The 13,467-nt window shown below is 45.8% G+C and overlaps 1 protein-coding gene across 1 annotated transcript; it reads right to left on the reverse strand.

Moving 5' to 3' along the window:
- Positions 1 to 2,648: 2,648 nt before the first annotated feature.
- LOC135908322 (uncharacterized) lies at positions 2,649 to 12,869 on the reverse strand. The gene is made up of 4 exons (XM_065440083.1): positions 12,662 to 12,869; positions 8,393 to 8,624; positions 4,245 to 4,330; positions 2,649 to 3,071 (listed from the first exon to the last, which is right to left on the reverse strand). Exons 1-4 carry the CDS (start codon positions 12,841 to 12,843, stop codon positions 2,759 to 2,761), a joined length of 813 nt encoding a protein of 270 aa, XP_065296155.1. The 5' UTR covers positions 12,844 to 12,869; the 3' UTR covers positions 2,649 to 2,758.
- Positions 12,870 to 13,467: the final 598 nt, after the last annotated feature.

Below are 13,467 nucleotides of genomic sequence, written 5' to 3' on the forward strand. Positions count from 1 at the left end.
TTGTACCCAGCACTTCCACCTATTGTAAATGGGTTTATTCGGGTCGTAGAGAAGCAGCGACCAACGCGGCAACAGCAGCTAGGGCGCAGCCAGTGAACGAACTGGGTATGAGCCATGCGATGGCAACGGGGCTGTTGTTGTTGTTGTTGTTGTCCCTAGTGGCCGTGGCACATACCCACAGTGGGGGATTGGCCAAGAATCGGGCGGTTTAATTAGGTGCCTAAAGATAATAATGATAACAAGGGAGTTAACAATTTGGGCGTGCGAGTTTAAAAGTAAACGTATTGTGTTTGGAGAAAAAAGGAAATAATCAGATGAAAACCGGGTATAAGATAATAATAATAATAACAATAATAATCAATAAAAGATAAGAAATAAAAAAGAAGCTATGGTTGGGAGGGAGAACGATCAACCTAACATGGAAATCGATTGGTTTCAATGAGGTAATTTTGGATCGCCAAGCAAACATTTCTGTTGCTGAACCCAAGAATGGAGGCTCCAAAAGACAGGATCACAGGCACTGATAAAGTTAGACCAATACAGCGAAGCGGGATTTTGAGTAGTCGTTTTCTTATAATAGAAAAACGTCTGCAAGACAACAAGAAATGGTCGATTGTCTCCGCTTCGCCACAGAATGAGCATAAAGGTGAGGGGACCAGACCAGACCTGTGGAGGTAGAAGTTCAATGCAGGTATACGGCAGCGCAGCTTCGTGATGGACACTTCAATTTTCCGTGTTCGGCAAAAATCTCTGTTCCAAGGGTGCAGGAGATGTCCGTAATCCGCAGAGTTAGTAATTGCGGAGCCTGATACTGATTGTATAATGATACTCCTGCGAAATCTAGCTGCAGTAACATAAGCAGTCAAAGGGCAGCAAGGAAGAATCGGGCCACTTATCGATGCCTTGGCTAGAGAGTCTGCAATTTCATTAATGATTAGTCCTTTATGGCCAGGCACCCAAATCAAACGCACGCTTCTCAAGTAACCAGGTACCAATGATTGAAATGTCCTCATCACGCGAGAATCACTAGAAGCAGTAAGAGATGAGCACAATGATAAAGAATTAGTGACTATCACGGCTGACGTAATTGATGGTCCTAATTTGCGTAATGCCAGCACCACGGCCATGAATTCGGCTAAAAAAATTGGTATGAAATCTGGCAGCCGAAAAGAAAATGTCCAATCGAGAATCGGGGAAAAAATTAGCCTGCCGATCTTCTTCGTCAAAGCTGGATTAAACGGTTCCTTATCAAAGTTATACCTAAGTGTACTTACTGAAAGAGCTACTGGTCCCCAGGCTCGTCATTTCTTGAAGAAGGTGAATAAGCGTCTACAGGCGTTCAGTCACTTAATTCCACCCCGACATTGTTTGCTTAGTGGCTATGTGTTGGGCTGCTAAGCACGAGCTCGCGGGATCGAATCCCGGCCACGGCGGCCGCATTTGGATGGGGGTGAAATGCGAAAACACCCGTGACCCAGATTTAGGTACACGTTAAAGAACCCCAGGTGGTCCAAACTTCCCGAGTCCCCCACTACGGCGTGCCTCATATTCAGAAAGGGGTTTTGGCACATAGAACACCATACTTATTTACTTGATTCCATCGATTTATTCGCATAGCTATTTGAGACGACCGTCACGTGGGTTACGTCTCACAAGACGAACGAAAGCAGACAACCTGCGCGAAAGCTTGCATTCCGCCACCGACCTAATTTCTCATTCCCGAGCACTACAAGCGGTAGCGTCGTAGTTTTCTTTACATCGAGGCTGCTCCATCTTATAGATTGGCCCAGATCCACCAGTAATTCCCTCTTAGTACTCGTGGATGACGCTACCAAGGCACTGTGTAATTTCTTAGCGCTTTCTGGATCAGACATTGTCGTAACGAAACAGGCTGAAGCGTTTTTTCGCACGAGTAAAAACTGTCACCTTGCTGTCTCCACCATGGTATCAGCATCGTCATTGTCGGCGTGTTGCTCTTGTCTACTTACAACTGTTATTTTTACACAGTTACATCAAACCATCTGACAACTCCTTGGAGAAGTCGAAGTGATGCTTGGACCTCAACCTGCAAAGCGCTTCTCATAGCATCGATTCCTATAGTGCGTATTATTTGGGATCCGTTTTAGACATTTGTTTCATTTGATATCAGGAAGCGTGTAATTAAAATATTAAATAATGGACGCGTCAAAGGCTGGCAGAGCATTAGAGGTGTAAAAATTTTGAAGACGCTTAAGCTTCGCCTTTAATAGGTGAACGCGAGAGCTTTCAAAGATCCTTGACTGCTTCACACGCTTCCCGGCAGCTGCGCCTTATGTAACCGTAATAAACGCCGGACGTGGGACGCCGACGCAGAATTTTCTGCGACAAGGGGCCCTTAACGCTTTCGTGTTAAAAGCTTGGTTACGGTGAGGTAGGCGGGTTCGATACAGCGGCGATAATTACAGGTACAGGAAAGTGCATTGCACTCCCATAACTGTTTGCGAAAAGATAGAACTACATAGTAAAGCAATGGAGCGTCTAAAGACAAGCGATGCCCATCGAACCAGAGTTTGTGCTGCATCTTGTGCTGCAGAACTGCGCTGCAGTCTTGTGCTGCATTGAATGGGCATCGTATGGGAGCAATGAATATATCCGTAACCAGGCCCAGAAAACATGTTGAAAATTAATTCTTACGAAATATTCGGGTCGTATTCACTCTTGTGCAGAACGTACCCTCAGCCTGCGAAGGAATGAGGCCGGGATACACAAAGCGGACGCTCTATGGAACTACCAAAATTGTCGCCGTGTCCCAGCTGACCGATTCAGTCTGTTCTACCACCACTCCGTGACTGTGGCTGATTGTGGTGTTCTCAGTGCCTGTCGTGCCGACCGTTATAGCACTAGGCATTGTGACACTGGTCGTTGTTGCCGATGTAGCCGTCACCTCCACGTCATCGCTGATAACTGTGGTTGGGCTGGTGGCGTTCGTGTCAGTAAACCTGGCACGCCTGCGGTTCGACACGAGCATACCGATGACGATGACCAGCATGAGACAGATGATCACCGCGCTCCCAATGATCGGAAGGATGACCCTGTGGTAGGGGCGGGCAAAGAAGAATCGATTATGTTGAGCTGAATCGCGTCGGGTGGGCTCTTAAGCTCAACTGCGGCAGAAGAGGAGCGAACAACAAGCACTACGTTATTCTAGGTGTTTTCTGCCGTCCAAGCGACTGAGAGTTTCGAATTCTGTTTAAAAGGGGGCTAGTAACACTTTTTTTACGTGGTGGGGGAAGCTTATCAGTGCTTAGGCAATCTGTTATGAACGTCTGAGCCGTGCATGTAGCAAATTTTACAACTGCACTCAATACAACAGCCACTATTTTTAATCCGACCCGCATTCTATAGGGACTTCACGTTCTTTTCGGCGCCATATTTCTTAAACCGTTTCACGCCAACTTGGGACACCTGGTATGTTCCACTGAGTACCTTCTCAAATAGACAATTTTGGAATAGGCAATTTGGGCAATTGAGAATGTGCAACAGGGCAGGCGGCGCTAGGTGTCTGACCGAATAGACTACTTTGGCCGCTGGGTATGTGCAACAGAGCATGTGACACTTCTTAAACGTGAACATTCTTCGTAATTCCTCTAGAAAGGGCTTGTGCCATTGGTTTCGCGTCTCAATAGGCAAGCAGGACGAGAGGTAAGAAGTGAGGAAGTTGGCAATATAGGAAATTACAGTATCAGCTAGAGAGCAGTTAAAAATTCGGCGTCAAATGTTGCTGAGTTTGCAGAAGAGTGAACAGGATGGGCCAAAAGATTGCATTGAGCAGTTTAACTATGAGGAGTGAGGAAGATGTGTGTAAAAGGAAAGTGAAATCAGCTGCACCGAAGTGAAGACTTTGGCAATGCGGTCCGTCGCTGCTCTGCGTCGACACTAATTGCAATAACGTGCTGGGTTCCGCCGGAGTTTTTTGAACTTCAGTAATAATTAACGATATCATGTTCGGTCACTACATCCAGGTCTCGAAGAATCAACGACCGCACCGTTACTCATGCCCTTAAGATCGGGGGCCACGTCGGAATGCCGGCGCACATAATCTAGAGACACAGATTTAAAAAAAAAAACCGGTGCCATCGTAGCCGGAGCACAACGGCAGAGCTCACGAAGCCCGCTTTGAACATAGTAACGAAAGAGGTAGTTGCAAGAACGCGACAAAGGCGCATAAGCGCCGATGTGACCCAAAAAAGGTGAGGCCGCCTTACCTCTTCGGTCCCCTCAGTTCGGTCGTGGCAAGGGTGTTGTCGAACCCAAGTGCCGAGACATCTCGTGCCGGTGGGTACGTGGCGAGCTGGCCATAGTGCGAAGAGTAACAGAGTTTATTTCACCCATTCACTCGAAACTGCTAGAAGACGTGAAATTAAATTATTAATTAAATTAAAACCAAGCCTAACTGAGATGAAAATTAATTATATGAGCTATTCCCTTCTGAAGTTCCTTCTACTTCCTTTTAAATAACAATGCTGAAGTTCCGGTTGAAAGTTTTTCAGCACTTTTGAAATTTTATGTTCATGCAACATTCATTTCATATTGAGGATGAGCTGTTTGTGCAGAATAATGGTATATGTAGAGCATCATGTGTGGCGCCTGTGTGAAGCAACACTTCCCTTGCAAGCATTGACCACCAAATGGAAACCGCTTTTTTAAAGCACAAGGTTTTACAGGTGTTTAGGTATGTCGATGACTTTTTTATTGTTTTGGAGAAGGAACAGGAGATCGCGCACACTGAGTGTGTTACGGGCGTTTTAGACACTTCTTAAAGTACATGTACAAAGACTCAAGCTTACCCATGAGCTTCCTAATATTGACAAGCGGCATTTTTAGATCTTCAACTCCCGCTTCCTGAAACCCATGTGTGTTGGATGTACAGCCTCCGCGCACAGAAAGAATTCTTCCCATTTCATTAAGTTCATTGAAACACAGTCAGCAGAGCGATTGCCAGTACAGGCTTGCAGTAGACGTACGGTCCTGTTGGAGCGCATACGGCAGACATACTCAGATCCTTCCTGGAAGCTTACCATTATAACTAAAACGACAAGTGTACAATGGATGTATTCTACCGGTGCTAACATATGGGGAAGAAACTTCGCGACTTACAATGAAGCTCGAAAAGAAGTTAAGAACCGGAGAAAGAGCGTTGGAACGAAGAATGATAGGCGTAGAGTTAAGAGACAGGAAGAGAGCGGTGTGGATCAGAGAGCAAACGGACATATCTGATATTCTGATCAACATTAAGAGAAATGGAGCTGAGCAGGTCATGTGCTGCGTTGGTTAAATAACCGGTGGACCGCTGGGGTTTCAAAATGGGTGCCAAGAGAAGGGAAACGCAGTCGAGGACGGCAAAAGACTAGGTGGGGTGATGAAATTAAGAAACTCGCAGGCGCAAGTTGGAATCGGTTGGCGAAACACAGGGGTAATTGGAGATCGCAGGGAGAGGGCTTCGTCCTGCAGTGAAATTTAAATTGTCTGATGATGATGATGATGATGATGATGATGATGACGACGACGACGACGACGACGAGGTCCTGTTCCCACGTCATTCAGGAAAGCTTCGATTTGCAAATTTCTAGGCTTCTATCGGTGGGCTTCTCAACTTGTTTGTTATCTTCAATCGGCGAAGCCTTGTTGAAGAAATTTCTGCGTGAGCAAAACAATGCTTGAGAAGAAAGCAAAAAGAAAAGGAAAACGCGCTCCTGTTGTCGTTCCGGAAGCACACAGAGTGGCTCACTCGTTAAAAGATGGCGCTTCCAGGTATGATGTCCCAGTAGTGTTTTCAGTTTCCCGAAAAGTTTCACGCATTTGTGCTCGCCTCCCATCTGTACAAAGTGCCGAGTGTGTTCAGAAGCACGCAAAGTGCTTTTTTTAATGTTCAGCCGGGGTCGTTTATGAGATTTCTTTAAGCTTCGGCAGGGCATACATCGGCAAAACTCGCCGTTGTATGAATGATCGCTTGTGAGAGCACGCATTATCAATCAGAAATGGGACAGGCTCCCATTTGCAGTATCATCGCACGGTGTGCACGTGTGAAGGTTTGCTGGTAAACACATTTGTACTACGGAAAACCAGATATACGGTGGCGCGGGAAGTAACAGAGGCCATATATTAAAGAAAGTTTGGAGACTGGTATGTCCGCGTTCCGTCGTTGTTTCTTTACGGGAATGTGTACAGTTTTCTTGCGGAGAGGATGTCATTAATTTTGGTATTATTGTCACACCAACTCATTTGCTCTTGTTCTTGTTCTTGTGCGCATGCCTGAGAGTATATGAAAGGAAGTACCGAGAAAAATGAAAATCAGTTGCAGGTGTGCGCCTGTCCATGACTGTTCTTTGTCCTTGTGTTATTTCGCGCGTAAAACCATTTCTAGCCATGTACCAACTAGCCCGCCAGGAGACGCTGCTAAGTTCTTGTAAGAACACGGGGAATATAATTTTTGATTTTCCTGTAAACAATTATAGTAGCAGTGCAATATAAGCCAAATATTTGCTAAGGTGCTCACGTATGCTTCCTGCACACCTCGAATGCGCAATGCATTCGCAATGCAGATACCAGCAGATACTGCTGGTATCTCTAGTGAACCAAACTTCTTTTTGTAATCCATGACAGTCATACAATGCGGTTGTCCGTACTTCACAGATTTCTCAATTACGTGGTGGATAACGTGGATCCGGTCCACTGTTGAATACCGCTTTCGGAAACCAGCGTGTTCGCATGGTTTATTGAAATCAAGTGTTGCCGAAATTTTACTAAAAATTACATTGGTGAATATTTTGTGCACACCGACAACAAGGCAATGTGCCTGCCATTATTCAACCTTTTCGCGTCTCCATTGTTGTGGGTGAGCATCATGTTGGACTTCTTGCAACTCTCGGGTACATTTGACGTCACGTGGCATTGCAAATAAAGGGTCGCAAGCTTTTCGAATTGTATATCTACTCTGTCTTAGTTAAATTGATTGTTATGCCCTCTTCTCGTGCCGCTCTTCTCCGCAACATGTTTTGCAAAACCCTTCTCAACTTATCGGCCGTCACACGCGGAGCTTCTCTATCCTGTTCGTCACTACTTTCATTGAAGGTTACCTGTCCTGTCTGGGGACTGAGCAGTTCACTGCAGAATTCCTCTGCTTCCTTTTCTGTTTAGTCGAAATAGCTGATGGCATTGTTTAGCTTAGCTTTCACTGCATACATCTCGCTCTTTTCTGTATTAAGTTTTATTCTTACTTCCCCAGATCTTACGGTCTCCACACTCTTTCCAGATGTTATATTTTGGAATATTATTTGTTCTTTTGTCAGCTTTAACACTTCAAGCAGTTCTATCCCTACTCTGAAGTTAGATACTTTACTGTTTCGCGTTTATTAGGTCCTTATTTACTCGCGGGGATTGCCTACTTGTTTCATTGGTGCCTTATTTCCAACTTCAATCGCGACCTCTGATATTAGATTAGTTCAAGTCTAATAATTTTTCTGTTATGTCCATCTTCGTGTACCAAGCCTCATTTGTTTTAAACCTTCCACTTCCTTATTTCACATTTGTTCCTCTTACAAAGAAAGGGGGAAGATGTTCGGATAGGAACAAAAAGCTACAAAAGTGACATAGTTAAACGCGTAAATACCACTGAACTTCAATCCATTCGTATAAACAACATATTCTCGAGCGCTAGGTTGAATTCCTCTGCTTGCACCCTGCTACGTATACATTGGGTGATTTTCTTTCTTGTCTAATTTTGCTCTTTCTTTTGTCAAACTTAGAGAAACCGCTTGCCCACTAACTTTTGTTCACTGCATCGTACTCCACGTAACACGTCGCCCTCTGGCAAAACGCTGCGGTCGGCACACGATATAATATATAATTTTTTTTCTTTTTTCCCCGTCAGGGATTTTCCAGATTCACCTCCCATTATTGCGCTTCGGAAAAAAAAGTAATAATTATATGCAAGCGATTCCTTTTCGTGAATTCTGCCAACTTGTCTGCTCTGCTATTTTTTGTCGGTTCCATAGTTGACCACTGCCTGATACCTAGCATGTCTTTCTGCATTTTTGCATTGAAATTACCCATGACTGCAGTATGCTCCGTTTCTCTTATCTCATTGGAAAATGAACGGCCTTATACAGAAGTTATAACTCTGCATTGCCATGGCAGGACTTTGGGACGTAGAGTAGTAGAATCTGTGATTGATATCTTATATTTAGCTTTATTACGATGGCTGCGACCATTACCATAATGCTGTAAAAGTTTCGCCATGAGTGGCAGGAAAATCGATTCCGTCACTGAAAACAAGCAACCTGGCGAGGCGAAAAGCACATTTTGTGCGATAGCGAAGATATCTCGCACGGTGATTTCTCAAGACGATTCTTACGTCTGCAGGTTTAGGTGCTTCAGGAGCACCAGGAGGGGGCGCAGCCGGAAGCGCATCCGGGGTAGTAGCCAACTTTCCAGCGGAAGGCACAGGCGGTTGGGAAAGCTCCAACGGGCTGTCGATGGGAGACAACGGTGGTGGCACTGAGGTTCCGCCGCCGTTCTTGGCCTTCGGCTGTCGCTTTGGTTTCTTGCTCCTGGCCGACGGCGACTCAGCACCGCCCTCAGGAGTCCTGCGCGGGTGCACCGCATTAAGCGTGGTTCATGTGGACACGCCAAAGCCGCGTTTTATAAGACTGCAATTATATGCGCCGTCCAGAAGAATTCCTGTGGTCGTCATCGCGGTTGGCGTCGGCGTCACCGTCACCGTGAGGTTCCAGATAACGTTCAAGTTCGATAAGATCGCGGTCGCGCGCCGCATGCTGCAGGTACGAGGGAAAGTCCGAAAGTGAGGCGAGAAGGACGGTGGCGTGATGCGCACCGTCTTCTCGCGCGCACAATGTAGAGGAGGGGAGGGGTGAAAACGAGTAGAATGCGAGCAGTCATCTCGTGCGAACGAAAGCGGGAGCGGACAAGTGACTGCGTGCTGAGGGGATCAGTAGGGTTAACACACGAATGAGGTTAGCACACGTCTCCGTTTCTAGTGCGCTCGCGGGTGAGAACGGCCTTACGCGCTGTATCTTTAAGGTAATAAGCGGAATGTGCAAAGTTCAGGTGAACTGAGGCGGCTCATGACTTCCTATGCGTTGTGTTCTCATGGCCTATTTCGCGTTGAAACGAGAGACTGCGCCAAGAGTAATTCGCTCGCCGCTGCTCCCGCTCTGCTTCACGCCAGCGTTGTGACAGCGACCGGGCGTGGTCCCCGAGCAAGATCGGCTCATGTCTTTCTGTGCATCCGTGACACCAGTCTTGTTAATTTAATGAGTAAACTAATGCAAGAGTAGAGAACTCAGGGCTGGGCTAGTTGGTAACACGACATGCCCCTAAAGCTCTTGTGGTGACTGGATATTCTGTGTCCCTTTGTTTGCGCTCTTTCGCAATGAAATAAGCTAAATGCCAGCTGCGATTTGTGCGGCCGATAGAACTAAGAAACCTTGCATCGTGTGTTTGTCTGTTCCCTCGTTATCGTTACAAGTGTTTCGTATTTCGGGCAATACTGCAACTTGCAGGTATATTTGTGTTGTTTTCAGTCGCCTGAGTCAATAATGAGCACAGTGGTTGTATAGAAATGCGTGATTAAGTGTTTTGATAAGTTCCTGATCAGTACATAAAATATCACAATGTCTCACTGCATAAAACAAATAAAGACGCAAGCAGCCTCCACTACGGCTGCACCTGTGTCTCTACGAAAGAAGACGAAAGCTCTGGTAATCGGTGCCGCACCTCTCTTTTGGAATGAATGAGTGCATGAATGAATGAATGCTTTATTTTCTTGGTGACGCCTAATGCCGGTGTGGGTCCCCTTTGCTCACGGGACCGCTTGGTTGCGTGCTGTGGTTTCCTGGGGGCAGCATGGGCATCAATGGCATGTGTGGGGTCCATGTAGCGGGCTTGTCCTTCCTTGCGATGGGGTACTATATGTTGCTTCATGTAACCGATCAATCTTGTCTTGTCATCCTGTGTTAAGAGTGCTGTCACGGTCTCTTATCCTCAACCTCCGTTTACATACGCCTAAGACGAAATGCTGGTTTAGCACTCCCTGGCATGTAGAGCATCGTGGAGGCGGTATTCCTTGGTAGAGGGTCATTCAAGCTGGGGTTCTAGGGGGCCAATTTGTGGCTGCCACAGTAGGACTTGTTCTTTCTTGGTAGGCTGTGCGTGTGGCTTAGCGCAAACTGCCAAGCTGTGCTAGGTCTTTTAGTCTGATGGGATTTGGCGTGGTCAAATTATTTAGAGAAGATTGACAACTTTAATGTGGCTAGTGATCTACTGATAGGTAGTGTCTATATATGTTAAATTAAATTGTAGGGTTTTACGTGCCAAAACCACTTTCTGATTACTAGGCATGCCGTAGTAGTGGACTCCGGAAATTTAGACCACCTGGGGTTGTTTAACGTGCACCTAAGTACACCGGTGTTTTCGCATTTCGCCTCCATCGAGATGCGGCCGACATGGCCGGGATTCGATCCCGCGACCTCGTGCTCAGCAGCCCGCTACATGTATGATATATAGATTTCACGTTTTATACGATGATTATCATGAAGAGAGACGTCTACCCAGTGATGAAAGTTGGCGACAAAGATGTTTATGGGAGAGTGGCACATACCGAGTGACGCTAGAATATCAGCTTGGGCTTGTTGGTTTTCCATCCTCGTGTTAGCAGCGCCAAACGTGGACGGGACACGAGACGAGGGGACGACACCACAACGCTTGTGGTGTCGTCTTGTCACCACGTGTCCCGCCAACGTTTTGCGCTGTTGACACCAGGATACCCAGTGACGCCAACCCAGTCCAACGTTTGGAGCATCGGGGCAATGCTATTTAGGAGGGGGACTTGACACGTGTACTCATCTATCCTTTTAACAGGGACCGTATTTCAGCCGCTAACTTAATGTTATCGCTCAGCGCAAGACGCGCCTGCATGATTTGGAACTTAGCGGAGTGTTCTCGTTGATTGTTTCTGTTGTGTATGTTCTTGCCGAACTTTGTCTAATCAGATTCCATGCGCGACACAAATGGTGTAGTACTTTCTGGAAGGCGCACGGGCACCAACGATTACGCTTGAACGTTCGACGATTGATGCGTAAAAACCGACGCGCTTGCACCGCCGATCCCACCGATTGCCGCCGACTGTGCTCGCCGCTATCGTTGTGCTTTCAGTGCAGCCTGTCTTTCTGGGCACAGGCTCGTCCAATAAATACTTTCGTGAGCCTAAGTTTTACAGCAAAGTTGTACGCCTCTACCTCCCAATGTATTTGGTTTGTCCAGGGACAAAAATAACTTTTTTCGCTAGCCGATCCCGGAGATAGTGCAATACCGGGCCGACCCGTAAAGGAGGTGAAGCAGACTTCAAGAAATCCGTTCCTAATGAAATAATATTCACGAACAGTAAATGCAGCACATAAATCAAGATTTCTGTGTATTTTTTATGTTTGTGCGTCAACAATAAGAACGGGGTGAGCATAGGCCGATCCTGGTCTCACTGCAATGAAGCATGCTTCAAGCACTTCACCAATAATAATAATAATAATAATAATAATAATAATAATAATAATAATAATAATAATAATAATAATAATAATAATAATAATAATAATTGAAGTAGATCAATCGAGATGCATTGTTTGAAATCGGAGGGTATACTGTAATTGTTTGTGAAGAGCCCATGGACTCACGAGCAGGAGGCATTCCCATATACGCAAAGGATAAAATGTTTGCACTGTCATAAATCCTTGACTTGCTAGAGGACCATGCCACAGACTGTGGTGATGTATCTGCCGTACAAATAAAACAGAACTGTGATATTCACTGTGTATTTATATCCAGGCACACCCAAGTGTGATATCTAGAAGTTCATGACAACTAACTTTGAATATTTAGCCGTGATGACACAACTCCTGTTATAATCGTTGGGGACTTCAATGTGGACATTTTAAAGCCAGAAAAAAAATTTTTCACTGATTTGCGCTAGAACAGCTTCGTTTGAAGTGCCACACAAATCCAAGTCACTCAACTACCCAACAAAGGTTGTGTATATAAATTTAATTTTGGCCTAGGCTCTGTCTAAGGTTGTAAACGAAGCAATCACTGTATATCGCAGCAATCGCAACGCTATCGTCACTACCATTACCAAATGATAAAAATAAATACATGTACCCTCGCATACCCCTGTGCAACGTGATACGATTTCCTTGGTCATCCACCTTCACAGAGTGGAATGGCTCCTCAGTTTTCTTGTTATTTTGTTCTTCATCATCCCTACAACGAGACAATATTGATTCAGCGCTAACGCATTACCGTCGACAGTCCTTGTGTGACAGGCTTTCCCGCGATGTTTTCTTTTTCAGTTTCGGTAACGAGGCATGTTCTTGCCAGCATTTCCCGTGTACTCTTATCTAAACTTAAAACTTACACGGAGGCAGCGTGTACTATGTCTACACAATCTTGAACTTGACTTTTTGCAGGTTCGAAATTTTGTTGCCGTTGGTATTTAAGAAGGCACTTTTCCAACTCCAACGGTTACCGCTGGACTCGAGCGCTCAATAAAACGACTACAGGAGCGAGTCCCTAACAGCTGTTGCTGTAAACAAAACCAAGGGTGGCGTCTCACTTGCTGTCTCTGCGGTTTGCGTCGAGGGACTTGGCGCGCTTCTTGGTGCGTTTCTTGTTCGCCTTCTCGTAGTCGGGTGACGCGGCTTGCCCCGCATCCGCGGGGCCACTAACCACAACCTGCGCTGATGTTTCGACGCGGCTTTGCTCCGAAGCTTGTTCCTTGCCGCCTTGATTCTGCATGGGGTTGTCTTAGGGCAGTACTCTTCTTCTTCTACTTCTTCCTTCAAAATCGTGGCACATACCCACGAGGGTGGGGGATTACCCATGGTTCTCAATGAAAACATAATATGACCTTCTTGAATCATGTTAACTGATTGATCTGTGCTATATATATTTATTAATAGTGATTTGAAATTATTCTTCAGTTGTTTTCATTTCTTGAATAGTGGTCATGCCATTTTTGACGAAGATGCTATATTATGAAAATAACGCGATTCAGCGTTAATATTGAGGAAAAGCTGTTTAACATAGGAGTCTCGATGTAGCAATGACGTAGTTATACACAATTTGACACACTTCCTTTCGGGCTCGACGACGGGTGCTTGCCCCAAAATATTGCTACGGAACAGTGTTTACAATGACGAAGAGGCGAGCAGTGAGAAGACGACGACGACGATTAGAGGCTAGCGCGGGCTATTGCCTCTTGGCCAAATGTGGCGTATTCCCTTGTAACTATACTTGTACATAGCTTTTCGTCTGCGTTTTTCTACGTAACATATCTGGTGGAGGTGGACGTTCCCTGTACTTCGTCACGGAGCTTCGCAGTGGACGGTACGCCGAGCCTTCCTTCACGGCTCCCGGCGA

Source organism: Dermacentor albipictus, chromosome 6, assembly GCF_038994185.2.
Source record: "Dermacentor albipictus isolate Rhodes 1998 colony chromosome 6, USDA_Dalb.pri_finalv2, whole genome shotgun sequence".
NCBI classification, from domain to species: Eukaryota; Metazoa; Arthropoda; class Arachnida; order Ixodida; family Ixodidae; genus Dermacentor; species Dermacentor albipictus.

Coding starts and splice junctions, on each gene's coding strand:
- LOC135908322 (XM_065440083.1), bottom strand. CDS start 12,843: ATGCAGAATCAAGGCGGCAAGGAACAAGCTTCGGAGCAAAGCCGCGTC. Junction 4,331..8,392: donor AAGCACCTAAACCTGCAGAC/GTAAGAATCGTC, acceptor CACTATGGCCAG/CTCGCCACGTACCCACCGGC. Junction 3,072..4,244: donor GAACTGAGGGGACCGAAGAG/GTAAGGCGGCCT, acceptor CCCCTACCACAG/GGTCATCCTTCCGATCATTG.